We start from the raw sequence: 16,260 nt of genomic DNA, 5'->3' as shown, positions 1-16,260 counted from the left end.
CCAGCGAGGCCGGCATCGGAGCCTGCCTTGAGGCATGCCCAGTGCTGGGGCCTCCGAGGCCGGGATCGGAGCCTGCCGAGGGGTTAGGCCGGTGCTGGGGCCAGTGAGGCCGGCATCGAAGCTGCCTTGAGGCAAGGCCGGTACTGGGACATCCCAGGCCGGGATAAGAGCCTGTCGAGGGGTTAGGCCGGTGCTGGGGCCAGCGAGGCCGGCATCGGAGCCTGCCGTGAGGCAAGGCCGGTACTGGGGCTTCCGAGGCCAGGATAACAACCTGCCGAAGGGCTAGACCGGTGCTGGGGCCAGCGAGGCCGGCATCGGAGCCTGCCATGAGGCTAGGCCAGCATCAGAGCCTGCCGTGAGACATGGCCAGTGCTGGGGCCTCCTAACCCGGGAACGGAACCTGCCGAGGGGTTAGGCCGGTGCTGGGGCCAACGAGGCCGGCATTGGAGCCTGCCGTGAGGCTAGGCCGGTGCTGTGGCCTCCGAGGCCGGGATTGGAATCCTGCCAAGGGGTTAGACCAGTGCAGGGGCCAATGGCCAGCATCGGAGCCTGGCGTGAGGCAAGTTCACTCCTGAGGCCTCCAAGGCAGGGACCAAAGCCAGCTTAGGGGTTAGACCGGTGCAGGGGCCAGCGAGACCAGAACTGGGGCCTCCCATGAGGCAAGGCAGCTGCTTGAGCCAGCGAGGTCTGGATCAGTCTACTGAGTAGCCAGGCCACTACTGGGACCATCAAGAGTGGGATCGGTACTTGCAACGCAGCATGCACAGAGAAATATCGCAGAAAATATAAATCAGACGCTTCTCTTAATCAGCAATAACTAGGAGGAAAAGGGCAACAGGAAGAGGATGAGCTATAGAAAGGGTCCTATAGTGAAGCAACTAATGTGACCAATCAGAGGGTATGTAATACTGGAGGACGGAGCCTCTTTAAAAACACAGGAGGTACATAAACAAATGCATCAAAGTAAATCACCAAAGAAGTGTGGGATGGAGGGAGGGGGAGGGAATGGGATGGGGGCTGGAGGAGGGCTAATTGGATGATGTGTGCTTGTGTATCCTCTCAAGTCTTGTACTCCAATGTGATTGATATATGACTACAATGCACCAATTTAAAAAATAAATTAATTAAAAAAAACTTTTTATCTTGGACATTTACTTTTTCTTGCATAGAAGGTGTAAGTATGTACGGGAAGGGAGTACTGCAAAGCTGCAGGTTGCTGTGCTGGTGCTAAGGGTAGCTCTCCAGGACTACAACGCAGGCGCAGCCGCTGTTCCTCACCCAGTAGAGCAGCTACTTGGATAAGGGACCGGGATTTGGAATGAAAAATAGTGGATCTTAGCTGAAGAGCCACGAGCTTCTTTGAAGGCAATGAATATACTTCAGCATTTCTACTAAGTTCTGCTGAATTGTCTTCTGCAGTCTCATATGGGTTGCTCCCAACCATGGGTACCAGACAATCGCTGTAGAAGTATCCAATTGTGGACATGTTCAGTATAGAAATATCAAATCTATCGCAAGCTGGCCAACATTCCCAACAGACACAGCCAGCACGAGCAGCATGAAGCCTGCAAGGTCAAGGTCCGGGGCCAAGTCCCCACAGGGCACGAACTTGGCGGTGGTGATGGAAACCTGGAGCCTGGAGGCCCAGGGACCTGGAGGCCAGGGTACCTGAAAGTCTGGGGAGTAACATTCACTTTTAAACATAATATTAAGACATAGAAAGAAAGAAAAGGTATAACCCATACCTAAGGAAAAGCTATCAATGCATATTGTCCTTGAGAAAGTTGGGAATTATACTTTCTAGTCAAAGACTTTAAGCCAACTATTTGAAATAGATTGAAAGATCTAAAGAATATTAAGAAATCTGAGAATGATAACACAAAATATAGAATATCAACAGTTATAAATTATAAAAAGGAACAAAAGTAGAAATCTTGGAGTTGAAAATTACATTAACTAAACTGAAAATTTTACAAGAGGAATTTAAGATCAGGTTTTACATGCAAAATAAATAACCGGCAAACTTAATATAAGTCAATAGAGATTATTCAGTTTAAGAGACAGAGGAAAAAGAATAAAGAATACTGATGAAGCCTGAGAGACCTCTGGGAAAGCATCAAGTGTACTAATATATATTTAAAGGAAGTTCTGGGAGAGGAAAGTAAGATAGGGGTAGAAAAAATATTTATCTAATGGACAGAAACTTTCTAAATTAGAGGCAAACATTAAACTACACATCTAAGAAGATTAATAAACTTAAATTTAATCTAAAATGCAGACATAAGTATTATATTCCTTTTTATTTTGGTCATGTCAATAGTAATATCCCCTGTTTCAGCTCTGTAATTTTAAGTGTATTAAATTAATGATAATCTAACATAGAAATAAGGCATGAATAAAAATTATGGTGGATATAAATCAATGAAAGATAGAAAAACAGTAGATCAAAATCAATTAAAATAAAAATTCTTTGTTAACAAAATGGACATTTTAGTAAGCCTGGCCTCAAAAAAATGAGATATTTATATTACTAAAATTACAGAGCTGAAACAGGGGATATTACTATTGACATGACCAAAATAAAAAGGAATATAATACTTATGTCTGCATTTTAGTAGCATTCTAGGCATAAGAGACTAAGAATATTAGAAATAAAAATAGCCCTGATAATGGATCCACATTTTGAGTTGATTTAATTTAAATTCTGAAACAATAAGGTTTTACCCCCAAATTTAAATTCACCTAGAAGAGACTAACTTTTATATATTTTATTTGTATACTTTTATTGATGCATTATAGTCTCACATCATATGTAATTCACAGTGATGGTGACACATGTACACAGCACTTGGTAAGCTTCTCCCAAGCTCCATCCTCATTCTCTACCCTTCCCCATACAGGGCAGGATATTGAGATTTCAATGGTATTCTCACATATGCATATAATGAGAGATTACCTTTTAAACTAGAAGGGACTAAATTATCATAAATACTTGAGATTTATTTTTCTTTTCCTGTATTTAAGCAGAAAAAGTCCTTGGTAAGCCAGTGAGTTCTGTTAGAGAAAATGGTGAAAGTTACTTTTGCTTATTCTTGTGTCAGGATGAATAAACTTTAACCCGCCTACTGTCCATTAAGAAAATATATTACTCAAGGAATGACCGGGGGGGTGGAGCTCCCATGGCCACCCAAACAGTTACATACATGTCAAATTATCAGGCTGTAGTTGGGAAAATCAGTATGAAATAGTGAAAAAAAAATGTCTGGAATGGAATTTGGCAATGCTGGCAACTGGCTATGTGACTTTGGACATCACCGAATCATTTTTGGAACTAATTTGCCTGGCCTGTAAAATGGTCGAGTTAGATGACTAGAAAAGGCTTCTTCCAGCTAAAAGATCAATTCTTAGGTCTTGGATACCCAGTGAAAAAAATGCATGACTCATCTTGGCCAAATTCAAGTGTGCATTGTCCTTCATGTGATGAGACCCTCTTCTCTTTCCTTGGCCAGACCCTTACAAGCTGGGCTAAGGATGGCTAGATATAAAAATTCAATTACCTGTGAGGTGTGGTCGGCTCTTAATTTTGCAGCTACATTTTGTAATCAGCTCAGGATTATACACATCATTGTGACAGGTAGAACAGTAGAAAAAGGCTCTGGACAATGAAAGTGAATGAAGAATGAGTTATGTGAGGCTCTACATTCAGGAGGCACTGTGCCCACTCAGCCTGCATCTCCTTAGGCAGTGTTTACTTTGCATTTCCCCCCATAAAGTAATAAAAACAAATTACCTTCTGACTTCTTTTGGAGTTTCAGCAATGAAGAATCCTAATGTGTTCTTACGTAGCTTGACTTTTGCAGGTGGATTCAAAATCAGACTACTGGAAATGGAAAATAAAAATACAATGATTTTATTCCCTCTTATTTCTGCGGTAATATTTAGCATCTCATTCTGTCATTACCAAGGGAATTTCAAAGTTGCCTAGTTAATAGGATTCAATTTCCTTTGATTCTCAAACACAGTAGAAAATGTGAATTTGATTGTATTTAGTCCTTGAGTTGGCACCAGCCTGACTGCTGAGCTGCATGCACAGCAGAGCTGGGGGAAGCTGCTGCTGGCATTACAGCATAAATTCAAGATGGTCCATATAACTTAGAGTGTGATGCCTTGCTCACTTGGGCTCTCCAGGACACATGGGCCAGGACCACACAGTCGATAGTATATGGTCATAATGGTGGTCTTTATCCTTAGGCTACTTGCCTTTAAAATGAAGTTACATCTAACTAAGCAGCTGAAATTCAATGTCTATTTTATTTTATTTTATTTTATTTTACTTTTATGGCACTAGGGATTGAACCCAGGGGCATACTATCTCTGAGATATACACCTAGCCCCCTCGCTCCCCTTTTTTTGGATGGAACCCTTCTACCTCCGGGCTTCACTCCCAGACCTACTTTATATTTTATTTGGAAACAGGGTCTCTTAAGCCAGCAAGGCTGGCTTCGAACCTGCACAATCCTCCTGTCTCTGCCTTCCAAGTGCGGGGATTACAAGCACGTGCCACCACGCCCGGCCCTAGCCCCCCTTTTTAGCTTTTGTTTTGAAACAAGGTCTCACAAGGTTGCTGAGAGTCTCACTAAGTTGCTGAGGAACAGCATCTTGAACCTGTGATACTCCTCTCTCAGCCTCCCAGGTATTGGATTATAGGTGTGTGCCACTGTGCCCTAACAGATGTTTATTTTACTTACCCATGAAGTTTTTAAAGTTGTACATTTCTTTTGACTTAACTTTTGCCTATTTTGATTGCAAGATTTTTAAGAGCTGGACCTACATGAATTATGCCTATTTCCATAGGACTTGGACATTTTTATTTTCTACTTTATAGTTTATGTATTTGGAAATTCTGCCTTATAAATTTGTATCCATATACTTCTTGATGCAGTACTCCACTATGATTTTTTGAGTTATTTATTGTATTTATTCCTGTTTGTCTGGATGTCCTATCTTTATTTTCTTCAGATTTTTAGAGTGAGTTTCTCTGAACTCAGGTTTAATATATAGCTATGAAGATACTCTCACAATAATATATCTTGACTGCATTTAATGTAAAAGGTAAACTTCTTTGCAGGATTTTCCCAAACTGGAATTACTGCTTGATTCCTTTCTTCACTAGTCATGGCCATTCACTCTAATTGGAAAGTGTTCACCACTGGAACAAACTCATTAGTTATCTGACTAGGGTCAGGTCAAGCATTAGCAGGAAACAAACTATTCCCTACAACAATTTGGTATGATTACCTGGTGTATTTGCAAGACTTAAAGTATATTTGAGTATATCACTAGGGAGGATATAAAAAGTAATATAAAAGGTAATAAAAGATAGGTTTTCGCCAGTATATCAATACACTAGTCTAAGTCCCAGCCATTGAGATATCCAGTCTTCCTTCTACCAGCAGGAACTCTGATATATTTAGAACACATGGTGACCAGAACATAGTTCCTGGAGCCAAACTAAGTTCAAGCCCCACCTTTGCCAGTTGGTTGTTGTGTGAGCTTGGAAAAATTATTCAAATTTTCTGAACTCATTTCACAGCATTGTTGTATTTAAGAGTTAATATATGTAAACTGCCTATGGTAGCACTGGTCATGAAGTACAGTCACCAGAGAGATTTCTATTATCATTATCTTTACCAAATCAGATTTTAATCCCTTCAATTCATCAGACTTTTGAGTGAGAACCTGAATCAAATCTATGTTGGAGCAGGTCTTTCTTCCACTGTGGGTAGATACTTTCCAGTTAGTAAACAGTCCCACGACTTCTTGAATCTTTATGGAAATGAGCTGCTCAGTAAATACTCATATTCCTGCTCTGTGATACCCTGACACTAATAGTTTACAGAAATTTATATAGTATTACAGTTGGAAGATTATAAACAACATGTGGTCCAGTAGTTTTCTAAATGACAGTGAACAAACTCACTACATGATAGAAGCTTAAGAAAAATTTCTTTGATTCCCCTACCTTTAAAGGTTTTTGATTTTACAAAGTCAGAATAAGGATTTTAGAATCTTTATGTGTTTAAAATTTTGCAAATAAATTTTATACACAGCCCACATTCTTGAAGGTCAAACAAAGATGTTACTGAAATTCCATTAAGTTTTAGGCCAGTCTGAAACCTAAACTGCCTGCTTTATGATTCTGAGACTTTCCTTCACACAGGATCTGTTTCTGGGAGAAAGCTCATCTGTGTAGATGCTTGCATAGTGAGGTTTAGATTGCAAGATTCTCTTAAGCATGACACAATTGCTAAATAGAATTTAGCTAGCCATGCGATACTATATGTTATTCTTTTCTTAATGACTTTCTTTTTATGGTAACCCACTGAATTTTTCTACCCAGATACTCACAACCTCTATATACAGATATATCTTTTCTTCTTTGTAATCTTTCACATGTAATCATTCCCTCATAATCTATCTGATATCATTCAAAATTCAAATTTTGAATGTTTCTCTATAATTCTAGGATTCTTGGTAATGTCAGGTTTGGAGCTGGTAAGGGTCTTAGAAATTACTTATACTTCCTTCCTCATTCTACAAATGATGAACACTTTTACAAGGTCATGGAGCTAACAAGTCATAGTCAGGATCAATATTTCGACTAATTTTATTTTAGTTCAAGTTAGTTTTTCACTAAAAACTCACTCATACATAATGCAATATAATATCATTTTCTGCCCATCATCCTACTTAGTTACCATTCTTATTTTTCAGCAACTTTTATCTCTATATTACTGTAATTGATTCACTTTTCCCTCCTTTCTTCCCATTTAAATTAATGTACATATTACTTGATCTAGTTTTTCCTTTTATTACATGAGGCATTTTCTTCTCATATTATCCACATATGGGTTTTGGGGGCTTGATGATGACTCAATGGTGCCACCTCTTTTCTTCATTTATCATGTATACCAACAGCAGACTTTGTTCCATAGACCAGTCAAGTTCCCCTTAGGTGACTTTGTATCTTTCTAAGACTAGAGTTTGTGGGAGAATTTTTCTCACAAATAATTCTATTTCATGATATTGATTTATGATCAAGACTTCCCAAATCTGGAAATATTATTAAGAGGAACAACTATAAGAAGGTGATCATTTCTTCTCTCCCCTGCTCATTAGAGGGAACTGGTGCGGGGCCATAGGAACAAAGCAAAGTGTGCATCCTCTAGGGACACGATCCTAACGCCAGTCATTAAAGATGGCACAAAGGGCACCATAAATAAAGGGATCCTGGATGCCCAAGAGGATGGCTTTCAACAAATGGCAAGGAGCTTAGTTATGGATCTATATTTAGAAGAGTCTTAATCAGAAATATTCTCCTCAAAACAACTGAAGTCATGAGAAGCCTTATTGGTACCAGTAACCACCGTGATAGAGGGACAAGTGTTCGATGGCTATCAGCATGATGTTCATCTTCACGAAGCAGATCCTGGAGAGGAAGACAAGGAGTTGTGAGGAGAGAGAAAAAAAATCAGGATTCCAAGGTACAAGAAGAGGGCCAGCACTTTGTGTTGGGAACATTTTATGTTGGGAGAAAACCAGCACCACAGCAGAGGAAGGGACTTCCAAACATGGAATTTCCACTTGCAAGTGACCCTCTCTGGAGTCCTCAGCCAATGCCAGTGGACAGAGGTAAGCTATCTCACGTGTACCATAAACTCCTAGGCTGCAGGGACTCTGAGATATTCATTCAGACATCAAGAATTGTCATGGAGCCTGATCTACAGTGAGCCACCATGAACAGCACTGTAAGAATGTTGTGGTGTGAAGAACAAGGGAAAGAATTTCACTTAACTTACCGAGAAACCTCAGGAAAAGTCATTCCAGTGAAGTCATCAGAGAGACGTTGAGTCAGAATTTTGTTCTTTAGACCACTGAAGAAATATTTTTGCCAGGGATATTTAGGGAAAACCTGAAATACATAATTGTGCAATATGGAGCACATTGATACTGAATATGGTGTGTGATAATACAGGTCATACATACAGCTAAACAGCAAGCCAGTTTTCATTGCATTTAGGATACAGAAAGGAGATTTACACAGTAGACTTTAGATATGGTTCTAAAACATCTTGATTTTTTTTTTTTTACTGATAATACCATATAACACAAAGAAAAAATATCTACGGCTTCTATCTAGAATCAGAACCTTTCATAGATTTAGATGAATTAAAAGAACTAGTCAAACCAATGCCAATTATAATATAAAAATTAAAAAACTGTAGGTTTTAGGCCGGGCGTGATGGCGCACGCTTGTAATCCCCGCGCTTGGGAGGCAGAGACAGGAGGATCGCGCAGGTTCGAAGCTAGCCCCGCGCGCTGGCTTAGGAGACCCTGTTTCCAAATAAAAATGCAAAAATAGGTCTGGGAGTGTAGCCCGGAGGTAGAAGGGCTTCCAGGAACCCCAGTACCACAAAAAAAAAAGTTAAAAAAAAACTGTAGGTTTTAAATAAATGGGAGATATAAAGGAGAAAGCTCTCTGTGAAAGGCTAAATGCAGCCTGAGGGGAGACTGTTGGATAATTCCTCTCTGATCTTTCTGTAAGATTTGTCTTGATCTTTCAGGACCTACTCCCATGAGAATTATCCTCATGCTGCCTCAATAGAATAGGACAGACTCCTCAGAGCCCAGAATCTCAGATAAAAGCCTAAAATTTCTAAAACCTCTGGAAGGCTTTCTCTCACTGTGGAAGGATTTTAGCTAGTCCAGAAATTCTCAGGTGGTCATTTTGTTGGGAATTAGTGTGTTAAAAAGGACCGCCTACTTCTGGTAATTTATTACCCTACCTCCACATTCAAACTCAGCTGTTGTCTTTTTTCTATTATCCAAAATCTTAGATTAGATTCCTCTAATGAGAAGCACTTCCCTGTCTGGACACTTCATATCATTATTTGAATCTCAATTACTAAGGAAACTGGACTGGTGCTTTTAATCTAAATGTTTCAGTTTTTGAAAGAAAGTAAAAATGATAACTACTAAGATGGAGAAGGCTTCCTGAGTGTTTTACAGATCAGAAAGGAAAACAAAAAGAAAAAGTAATTTGGAGCAGAAGAATGGGAGTTCAAGCAATCCAGATGGATTATGTCTAACCTAAATTTAAGCATAAGGCAGTGCTTCTGAACCTAGATCCAACCAGAAATGCTCTTCAGCCTACAATGTTCACAATATAATGAATATAATCTTAATATAGTATAAATATTACATTATTATAATTATCACAATATTATAATGAATGTAATTATAACATGACATTGACTTAAGTCCTTCTAATCTGAGTACTCCCAAGTTTTACAGACATTAACTCAATAATTGAAAAAAGTCAGGTTGTAAGATTAGTGACCCATATGTAAATGGAGAAACTCAAGGTCAGAGCCAGTGAGTACATAATTCAAAAAAATTGAGACATAAAACTCTGAAGCCTGATTAAGCCAAAGCCAATGGGCTGCTACAGGGTCTAAAACTCTGGAGCAGACCACAGCGTTAAAAAATGTCTCCTGGATTCTTCCCAGTATGAAATTTTGAAAGTGAGGCTCAGCTCATAATTTATTTAGAAAAATATGGAATCAACAAATATCTTCTATATTTTATCATTGTTATTATTTAAATACTTTATTTGTCCATTGTAATTATACATTATAACAAGGTTCAGAGTGAGATAAATATGCACATAGTATTTTGGTGTGTTTCCCTCTGGATCCTACATTTTTATCTTATATATTTATTTTTAAATTTATTTAGTACTAGTGTACTAAATTTGTTTAGTACTAGTGACTAAACTCAGGGGAATTTTACCTCCAAACTATACCCCTAATCTTTTTTAATTTTTATTTTGAAGCAGGATCTCATTAAGATGACAAGGTAGTAAAAAAACCTGTGATCCTTCTGTCTTAGCTTATTACTTCTGGGATTACAAGCATATTCCTCCACACAGGATCTGGATCCTATACTTTAAAATTCATCTTGTGGTGATTATTGGCAGATGACCATTCTTAATAAGGATTGTCAACTCAAAACTGAAAAGAAAGTAAAGCATGGGATCGAGTTTAAATCCCCCCTTCTATATTTTTTATGAAGGCAATGTCTTCATATGTAGTTTTTGTTTCATTTATCGTCTCCTGCCATAGGTGTTGAAATTATAGTCATTATAACTGATACTGAAATGCTCTAACATTTTATTTGCATACTACACAAGCAAAGGGAAATCCATATAAATAGCTGCTGCCCAGGCCACCCACAGTAAAAGCATGCACATGGTAGCTTCCAGGCTCATTCCCTACACCTAGTAATCATATCTTTTTATTTGTATATTACATCTCTTTGTACTCATAGAAGATATTGCCAAAGATTCCATTTGTTCCAGTTAGCATTTTACTTACCAGAGCATTTTGCATCTCTTTTGCTGTTTCTTAATAGTGTCAGGGAAGGAACAGGAAAAGATGCAAACTTTTTTTTTTTGAAGAAAAGAAACAATACCAAAAGAGAGGCCAGGAGGGAGACTGAATACATAAAATGGCAAATATGAGTTCAGAATTAGATGGAAAGGAAGGTCACTCTCTGGAGGATATTTGGATGAGGATTGCAGGCCATACTAGGGTTTGAGCTACTCTCCCAGAGCATTTCATGGCAATGGTATTCGAAAATCTGTACTTTGTGCTGTAGAAGTTCACCCCAGTAGTCCATTTTTATTTTGTTTCAGACAAAGGCAAGAAGGTTTTGATGTGGGAGATCGTGGGAAGATACCCAACAGTAGAGATGCAGATTGTGGACTAGAAAGTTCTTGGTCTACTAGTCATTAACTTAGTACATAATCAATTATCTTTATCAACCCACTGCTTGGATACTACCTTAAAGTTTTAAAGGGAAAAATACACATTGTAACCACTCAATAACTGATCATTATTATTGCTACTGCATAAACGTTCCCTAAAATATTCTGGAAAATTAGGTGTTGATTTTTATTTATATCATCATTTCAATTTGGTTAACCTAATCTTGTTATGCTAATTATTTTGCATTTATTCATATTTAAATATGTAACTTCTCCATTAATAATGAAACATTTAAGTTTCTACTCTCAATAACTAAACCTTTTCCAAACTTATGAGTGTTTTTACATTTATGACTGTCAAAATGGGACTAGGACACAGAGCTATGATTTTTGTTTTGCAGATAAATACTGCAAGAATAAGCCAAGTGACTCCTTCAAAGTCAATGAAGTACCTGGACTTTCAATCTAAATATCTCAGCTCAAGCAGAAATCAAATCTCATTTTATGGGAACTCCTCGTTTCCCCTTTTTATTGTGTCTTTTGTTTGTTTGTTTGTTTGTTTTTCTATTTCTGATCCTAATGTGTGGGGCATGGAGTTAGAACCAAGATTTAGCATCAATTTACAATTACCTTTTTGTTTTGCTCAACAAATAGAGATGTCAGAAATGTACACAGGCCTGGCACCAAACAGCCTTGGGCCATAAATCCAAGCTTTAATTCAGCAAAACAGATAATGTTGTCTCCAGTATTCCAGTTCCAGCTGGGAATCTTTGGCAGGAAAACCTGTTTCATGGTAGAAAGTAGGTCAAACATTAAGAATACTCATACCACAAACAAACCTCTTTTGGGTCTTATGTCTTTCATTTAATTTACTTAGATCATTTACTGCTCATTCTTGGGAATAAAAATGGTGCTCAGGTCAATGGATGTTATAAGAACAAATTCAGCATTTGAAAGTAGTTTGTTTTTAATGGCTTCCATTAAAAATTAAATATAGGACAAATAGCTTAGATCTCTAATTTTGACCAGATTTTACAGTCTTATGTAATTAACAATTCACAAACCATATCAAAGTCAATCACTAAACCAAACATGAGAAGGAAGGAGGGGAAAAAATGGAGTAGAAACTGGAAAAGGGCTAAAAGAGTGATCTGTGCATGTATGCCTCTACCATCTTGTACTTTCATTAAGATGTATGACTATAATGCAACAATTAAACAAAGTTTTGAATTTTTAACAAAAATATACTAATTACCTAATATTAAAAATTTCATAATGAAAAAGACAATCTTAATAAGACTCCAGATTTTACCTGAGTGGCAAACTTTGTGGGTGTATGAGTGGTATTAGGAATTGAACCTGGGGGCTTTCTACCTTTGGGCAACACCCCCAGCCTATTTTTTGGTCTCTTTTGCTTTTGAAGTAGGATTTTGCTAAGTTGCTGAGAGTCTCCCTAACTTGCTGAGGCTGGCCTCAAACCACTGATCTTTGTGTATTAGCCTCCTGAGTACTTGGGTTACAGGAGTGTATCACTATGCTGGTCTAAATTTTTCTAATTCCTAGACTCATTAGATTGCAACCGGTTCACATAGTTCCATATATCTAGAGAAAAAGAGACTGAACATGCTAGAATATTACAATACCTTGTTATGGGACTGGAGAATTTGTATGATGATTCTGGTCTTAGGGTAGTAGTTCTTGATGGAGAGCACCCTGCATAAACCACAATTAGGCTCATTAGGGAAGTGTCATATTGGCTTTTCAATATAATTCAATTCAGAGTTAAGATAATGTGTGTAGGTAAGTGTTAAAAAGATTCAGATACTACAAAAATTCAACATTATATTGTTTTCTTAAATGTTCTATTTAATAGCAGTCAGAGAAGAGTGGTATTGTTTCAGTGACTAAATAAATCAAATCTATAAAAAGGTCCTTGCTTGGCATGAGAAGACTATGGTCTTCTGGAACAAACTTCTTGGAGAGGAAATAAATAGTTTCACAAGCTTTAGCCTTCAAACAAACATAATAATTGCACATAAATATACATATATGTATGCATATATATATATATTTATAAATATATACTTAGCTGCTATATATACTAACTTGAATTAGCTTGTAAAATTCAGCTTTCTCATTTTATAAATTAAAAAAGTAAGATCCCTTTCTTTTGCGGTACTGGGGATGGAACCCAGGGGCATTCTATCTCCGAATGATATTCCCACATTCCCAGCCCTTTTTTTAAATTCTTTATTTTGAAACAGGGTCTCACTGAGTTGCAAAGGGCCTCACTAAATAGAAGATATCTCTTATATGCACTGTATTATGCATGGGACAAGTGGTTTACTGTTTTTTGCTATGTATAGGGTCATCTGCAGCTATGTATATTTATTTGTCTCGGGAGACTGGAAGCACACCTAGGTTAAACACAATATCTTTGTCAGGGCAATAAGAATTGAATATTTGCCAGCACAAGTCAAGTTCCCACTCATATATAGTTCACAAAGCTCACAATTGAAAGATGGTTACACTAACTCTATGCATCCTGAAAAAACTTGCCAGTGGTCATAGGCACATACTGAACCATGCATAATATTTCACCAGGACTACTGAAAAAAAAATCTCAATAAATAAAATGTACTAATGGAGTTCATGAATGGCTTTATTTTATTTATTTATTTATTTTTTGTGGTACTAGAGATGGAACCCAGAGGCATTCTACCTTCAAGCTTCACCTCCAGACCTATTTGTTTTTCTTTATTTTGAAACCGGATCTCACTGAGTTGCAAAGGGCCTCACTAAGTAGCTGAGGCTGTTCGCAAACCGTGATCCTCTGGTCTCAGCTTCCCAAATGCTGGGATTATAAGCATGAGCCACCATGCCCAGCATGGCTCTTTTGTTTTAAGGGAGGAGAGGATCTTAATTATAATGGTGCTATCTAAAAAGTGACGAGTTGTTTATATGCTTGCTTTTAAGAGTCAGATATCTATCCATATAAGTAACAGGAAAGAATACAGAAAAGCACATGGACACTTAGATGCTCTATTGTTAATTCATTTTGTGTCCATTTGTACAGCCTGGGGGGTGTGAGCACAAAAAAATTAGACATAAACCAGAAATATGATGAATCTAGTGCTTTGATGAATGATATCTTTTCATGTTTGGTGCTATGCTCTGGGCTTTGTTTGAATTTAAAAAATCAGCCTTGAAGCATACAAAACAGAGAACCAGCAGCTTCTTACCTCATAATGTTGGAAGTGTCTTCGGCATGTGAATCGCTGCACAAAGGGTTGGCTATGATCAGGCATGCTTCTGCAGACTCCACCTACTCTTCAAGATTAAACAGCAGCCATCTTGTTAATTAAATAGCAAATACTCTAGTGCTCCCCTTGGTGGGGTTTCTTGTGGTTTAATCAGAAGGTTACCAATGAGAAAAGGAATACACTTGGGCATGGTGATAAGATGTCTTTACATGTGGTTCATAGTCCTGACAATGCTAGGAGGCCTACAGCTGATGGACCAGATCACAGGGTCCAGCTTGAGGTCATATTGCTTTAAAATAGGTAAAGTAAGAAGTTATGTTTTCTTATTACCATCACAATTATTTCATGTCTAGTGATGAGCAACAAGACCTTTTTCAGCAATTCCCTGGGTATTTATTTGCTTTTCAGAACAGCAAAGAATGGAGAAATCAGGAATATGATTGGCCCAAAGCAAGCAGTCAGTTGATACTTTGGATTTGAAATTCTAAGGTTCTAGAATATTGAAATATCTCTTATAGTTCTGAGTTGTAAGAAAGGGGAAGGTCATACTGAGTTTGTCATTTTCTGCTTCAAGTCTTTATATTTACTCTACAGACCTTCGATTTGAACTGAAATATTTTGGTTTATTAATCGTACAAAACTTAGAACATGGCAGGAAGTTGGCTTTGATCTAAAACCAACTGACTGAAGGGTTTGCCACTTCTCATTATTTGTAGTCCCACCCTTAATAGGACTCCTGCTACTTCCCTTCATGCTTCTACTATATTAGTGTGTCTAGTTGGTTAAAGATGATGAATTCTTACCATTCTATCTTCTGATAATAGTTCTATTTGTGTGGTAAACTCAAACATGCTTTTGTTATTTGTATCCTTTTTAGGTCTTTAGACATAAAGCTATCATAAAGTAATCATGAAATATTTAAACAAATAATTTAAGTGTAAGTATAGGTAAATGGTGAGGTCTAATTCATATTTTTTCAGGAGAACCTGGAAGTCAATTACTACACTATTTTTGATCAGTTTTTTTTTTTTTTTTTTTGGTGGTACTGGGGTTCCTGGAAAGCCTTCTACCTTTGGGCTACACTCCCAGACCTATTTTTTATACTTTTTATTTGGAAACAGGGTCTCTTAAGCCAGCGCGGCTGGCTTCGAACCTGTGCGATCCTCCTGTCTCCACCTCCCAAGCTGGGGGATTACAAGCGTGCGCCACCACGCCTAGCTTGATCAGTTTTTAAAGTTGAGAAATGAAATTCACCCCCCAATACACACACACACACACACACACAAAAAAAAAAAAAAGTTAAAAATCTGGAATAATAGCTTTTGAAGTAATAATACACCTTATCATCTTAATTGTCACAGCTTAGGAAAACTAGAAGAAAAAAGTTAGATCTTACCGCAACTCGCCTTAGATCCTCCCACTTTAGTGCAGATCCAGAGACAAAAGTTGTATAGGCCATGTAGCATTTAAAGATGGTTTCCAGTTCCAAAGAAGGAGGGGACCTGGGTAAAAGAATGTGTGGCAATGATAGGAAAGGATGGCTGTTTCTGCTTCAGAGGTGATTCTAATTAATTGTTTATTGCATTTACTAGAACCCCTAATTTCCTCTTGGGAAATAATAAATATCTTTTTAATAACTAATATGCTTAGGTGATATTGATAAATCAACCAAAATCTGGGGGTTAGTTAATATCTCAGGCCTAAGCTTCATGGTTTTATTAAGTATAATTTCTATGTTATTTCCAGCAAAAGTTTTACCAAAATTATGCCATGATAACATGGGTTGCTCTTTTTCTAATATTCTGTAGCAATTTCTTCATGGCTTCTCTTGCTCCTGAAAACAGTCTCCATGCAACCCTTCAAGCCTCTGCCTGTGGCACGTCACAGCTAAAGGGACATATTTTGGCTTTTGGTATAAAAGGACTCTACTTTTGGTATCCATTTTTATTTTTGTATTGGGGGTGAATCCCAAGGGAATTCTACCTCTGAGCTACACACCCAGCTCTATTCTTTATTCTTTATTTTGAAACAGGGTCTCACTGATTTGCAAAGGGCCTCACTAAGTAGCTGAGGCTGTCCATAAACCGCGATCCTCCCGTCTCAGCCTCCCAAATGCTTTGATTCCAAGCATATGCCACCACGCTCAGCTCCATATTTTTAAAATTAATT

General features: G+C 37.9%; 1 protein-coding gene across 1 annotated transcript in view; it reads right to left on the bottom strand.

Annotated features, from left to right (window-relative positions):
* Positions 1-16,260, bottom strand: part of KCNU1 (potassium calcium-activated channel subfamily U member 1) — a gene marked incomplete at both ends in the record, with an annotated part of 158,989 nt that overhangs the window by 103,148 nt on the left and 39,581 nt on the right. The window contains 10 exons of the mRNA XM_080710254.1: positions 1,187-1,460; positions 1,541-1,676; positions 3,558-3,655; positions 3,791-3,880; positions 7,418-7,489; positions 7,860-7,972; positions 11,459-11,611; positions 12,472-12,541; positions 14,071-14,153; positions 15,488-15,593. Coding sequence (XP_080566380.1) covers positions 1,187-1,460; positions 1,541-1,676; positions 3,558-3,655; positions 3,791-3,880; positions 7,418-7,489; positions 7,860-7,972; positions 11,459-11,611; positions 12,472-12,541; positions 14,071-14,153; positions 15,488-15,593 — 1,195 coding nt within the window. The remainder of the gene's footprint in view (positions 1-1,186; positions 1,461-1,540; positions 1,677-3,557; positions 3,656-3,790; positions 3,881-7,417; positions 7,490-7,859; positions 7,973-11,458; positions 11,612-12,471; positions 12,542-14,070; positions 14,154-15,487; positions 15,594-16,260) is intronic.

This window comes from Muscardinus avellanarius, assembly GCF_963383645.1.
Source record: "Muscardinus avellanarius genome assembly, chromosome: 14".
Lineage (NCBI taxonomy): Eukaryota > Metazoa > Chordata > Mammalia > Rodentia > Gliridae > Muscardinus > Muscardinus avellanarius.
Note: the sequence above shows the minus strand (reverse complement) of the source record. Positions and strands in the feature narration are given on the sequence as shown.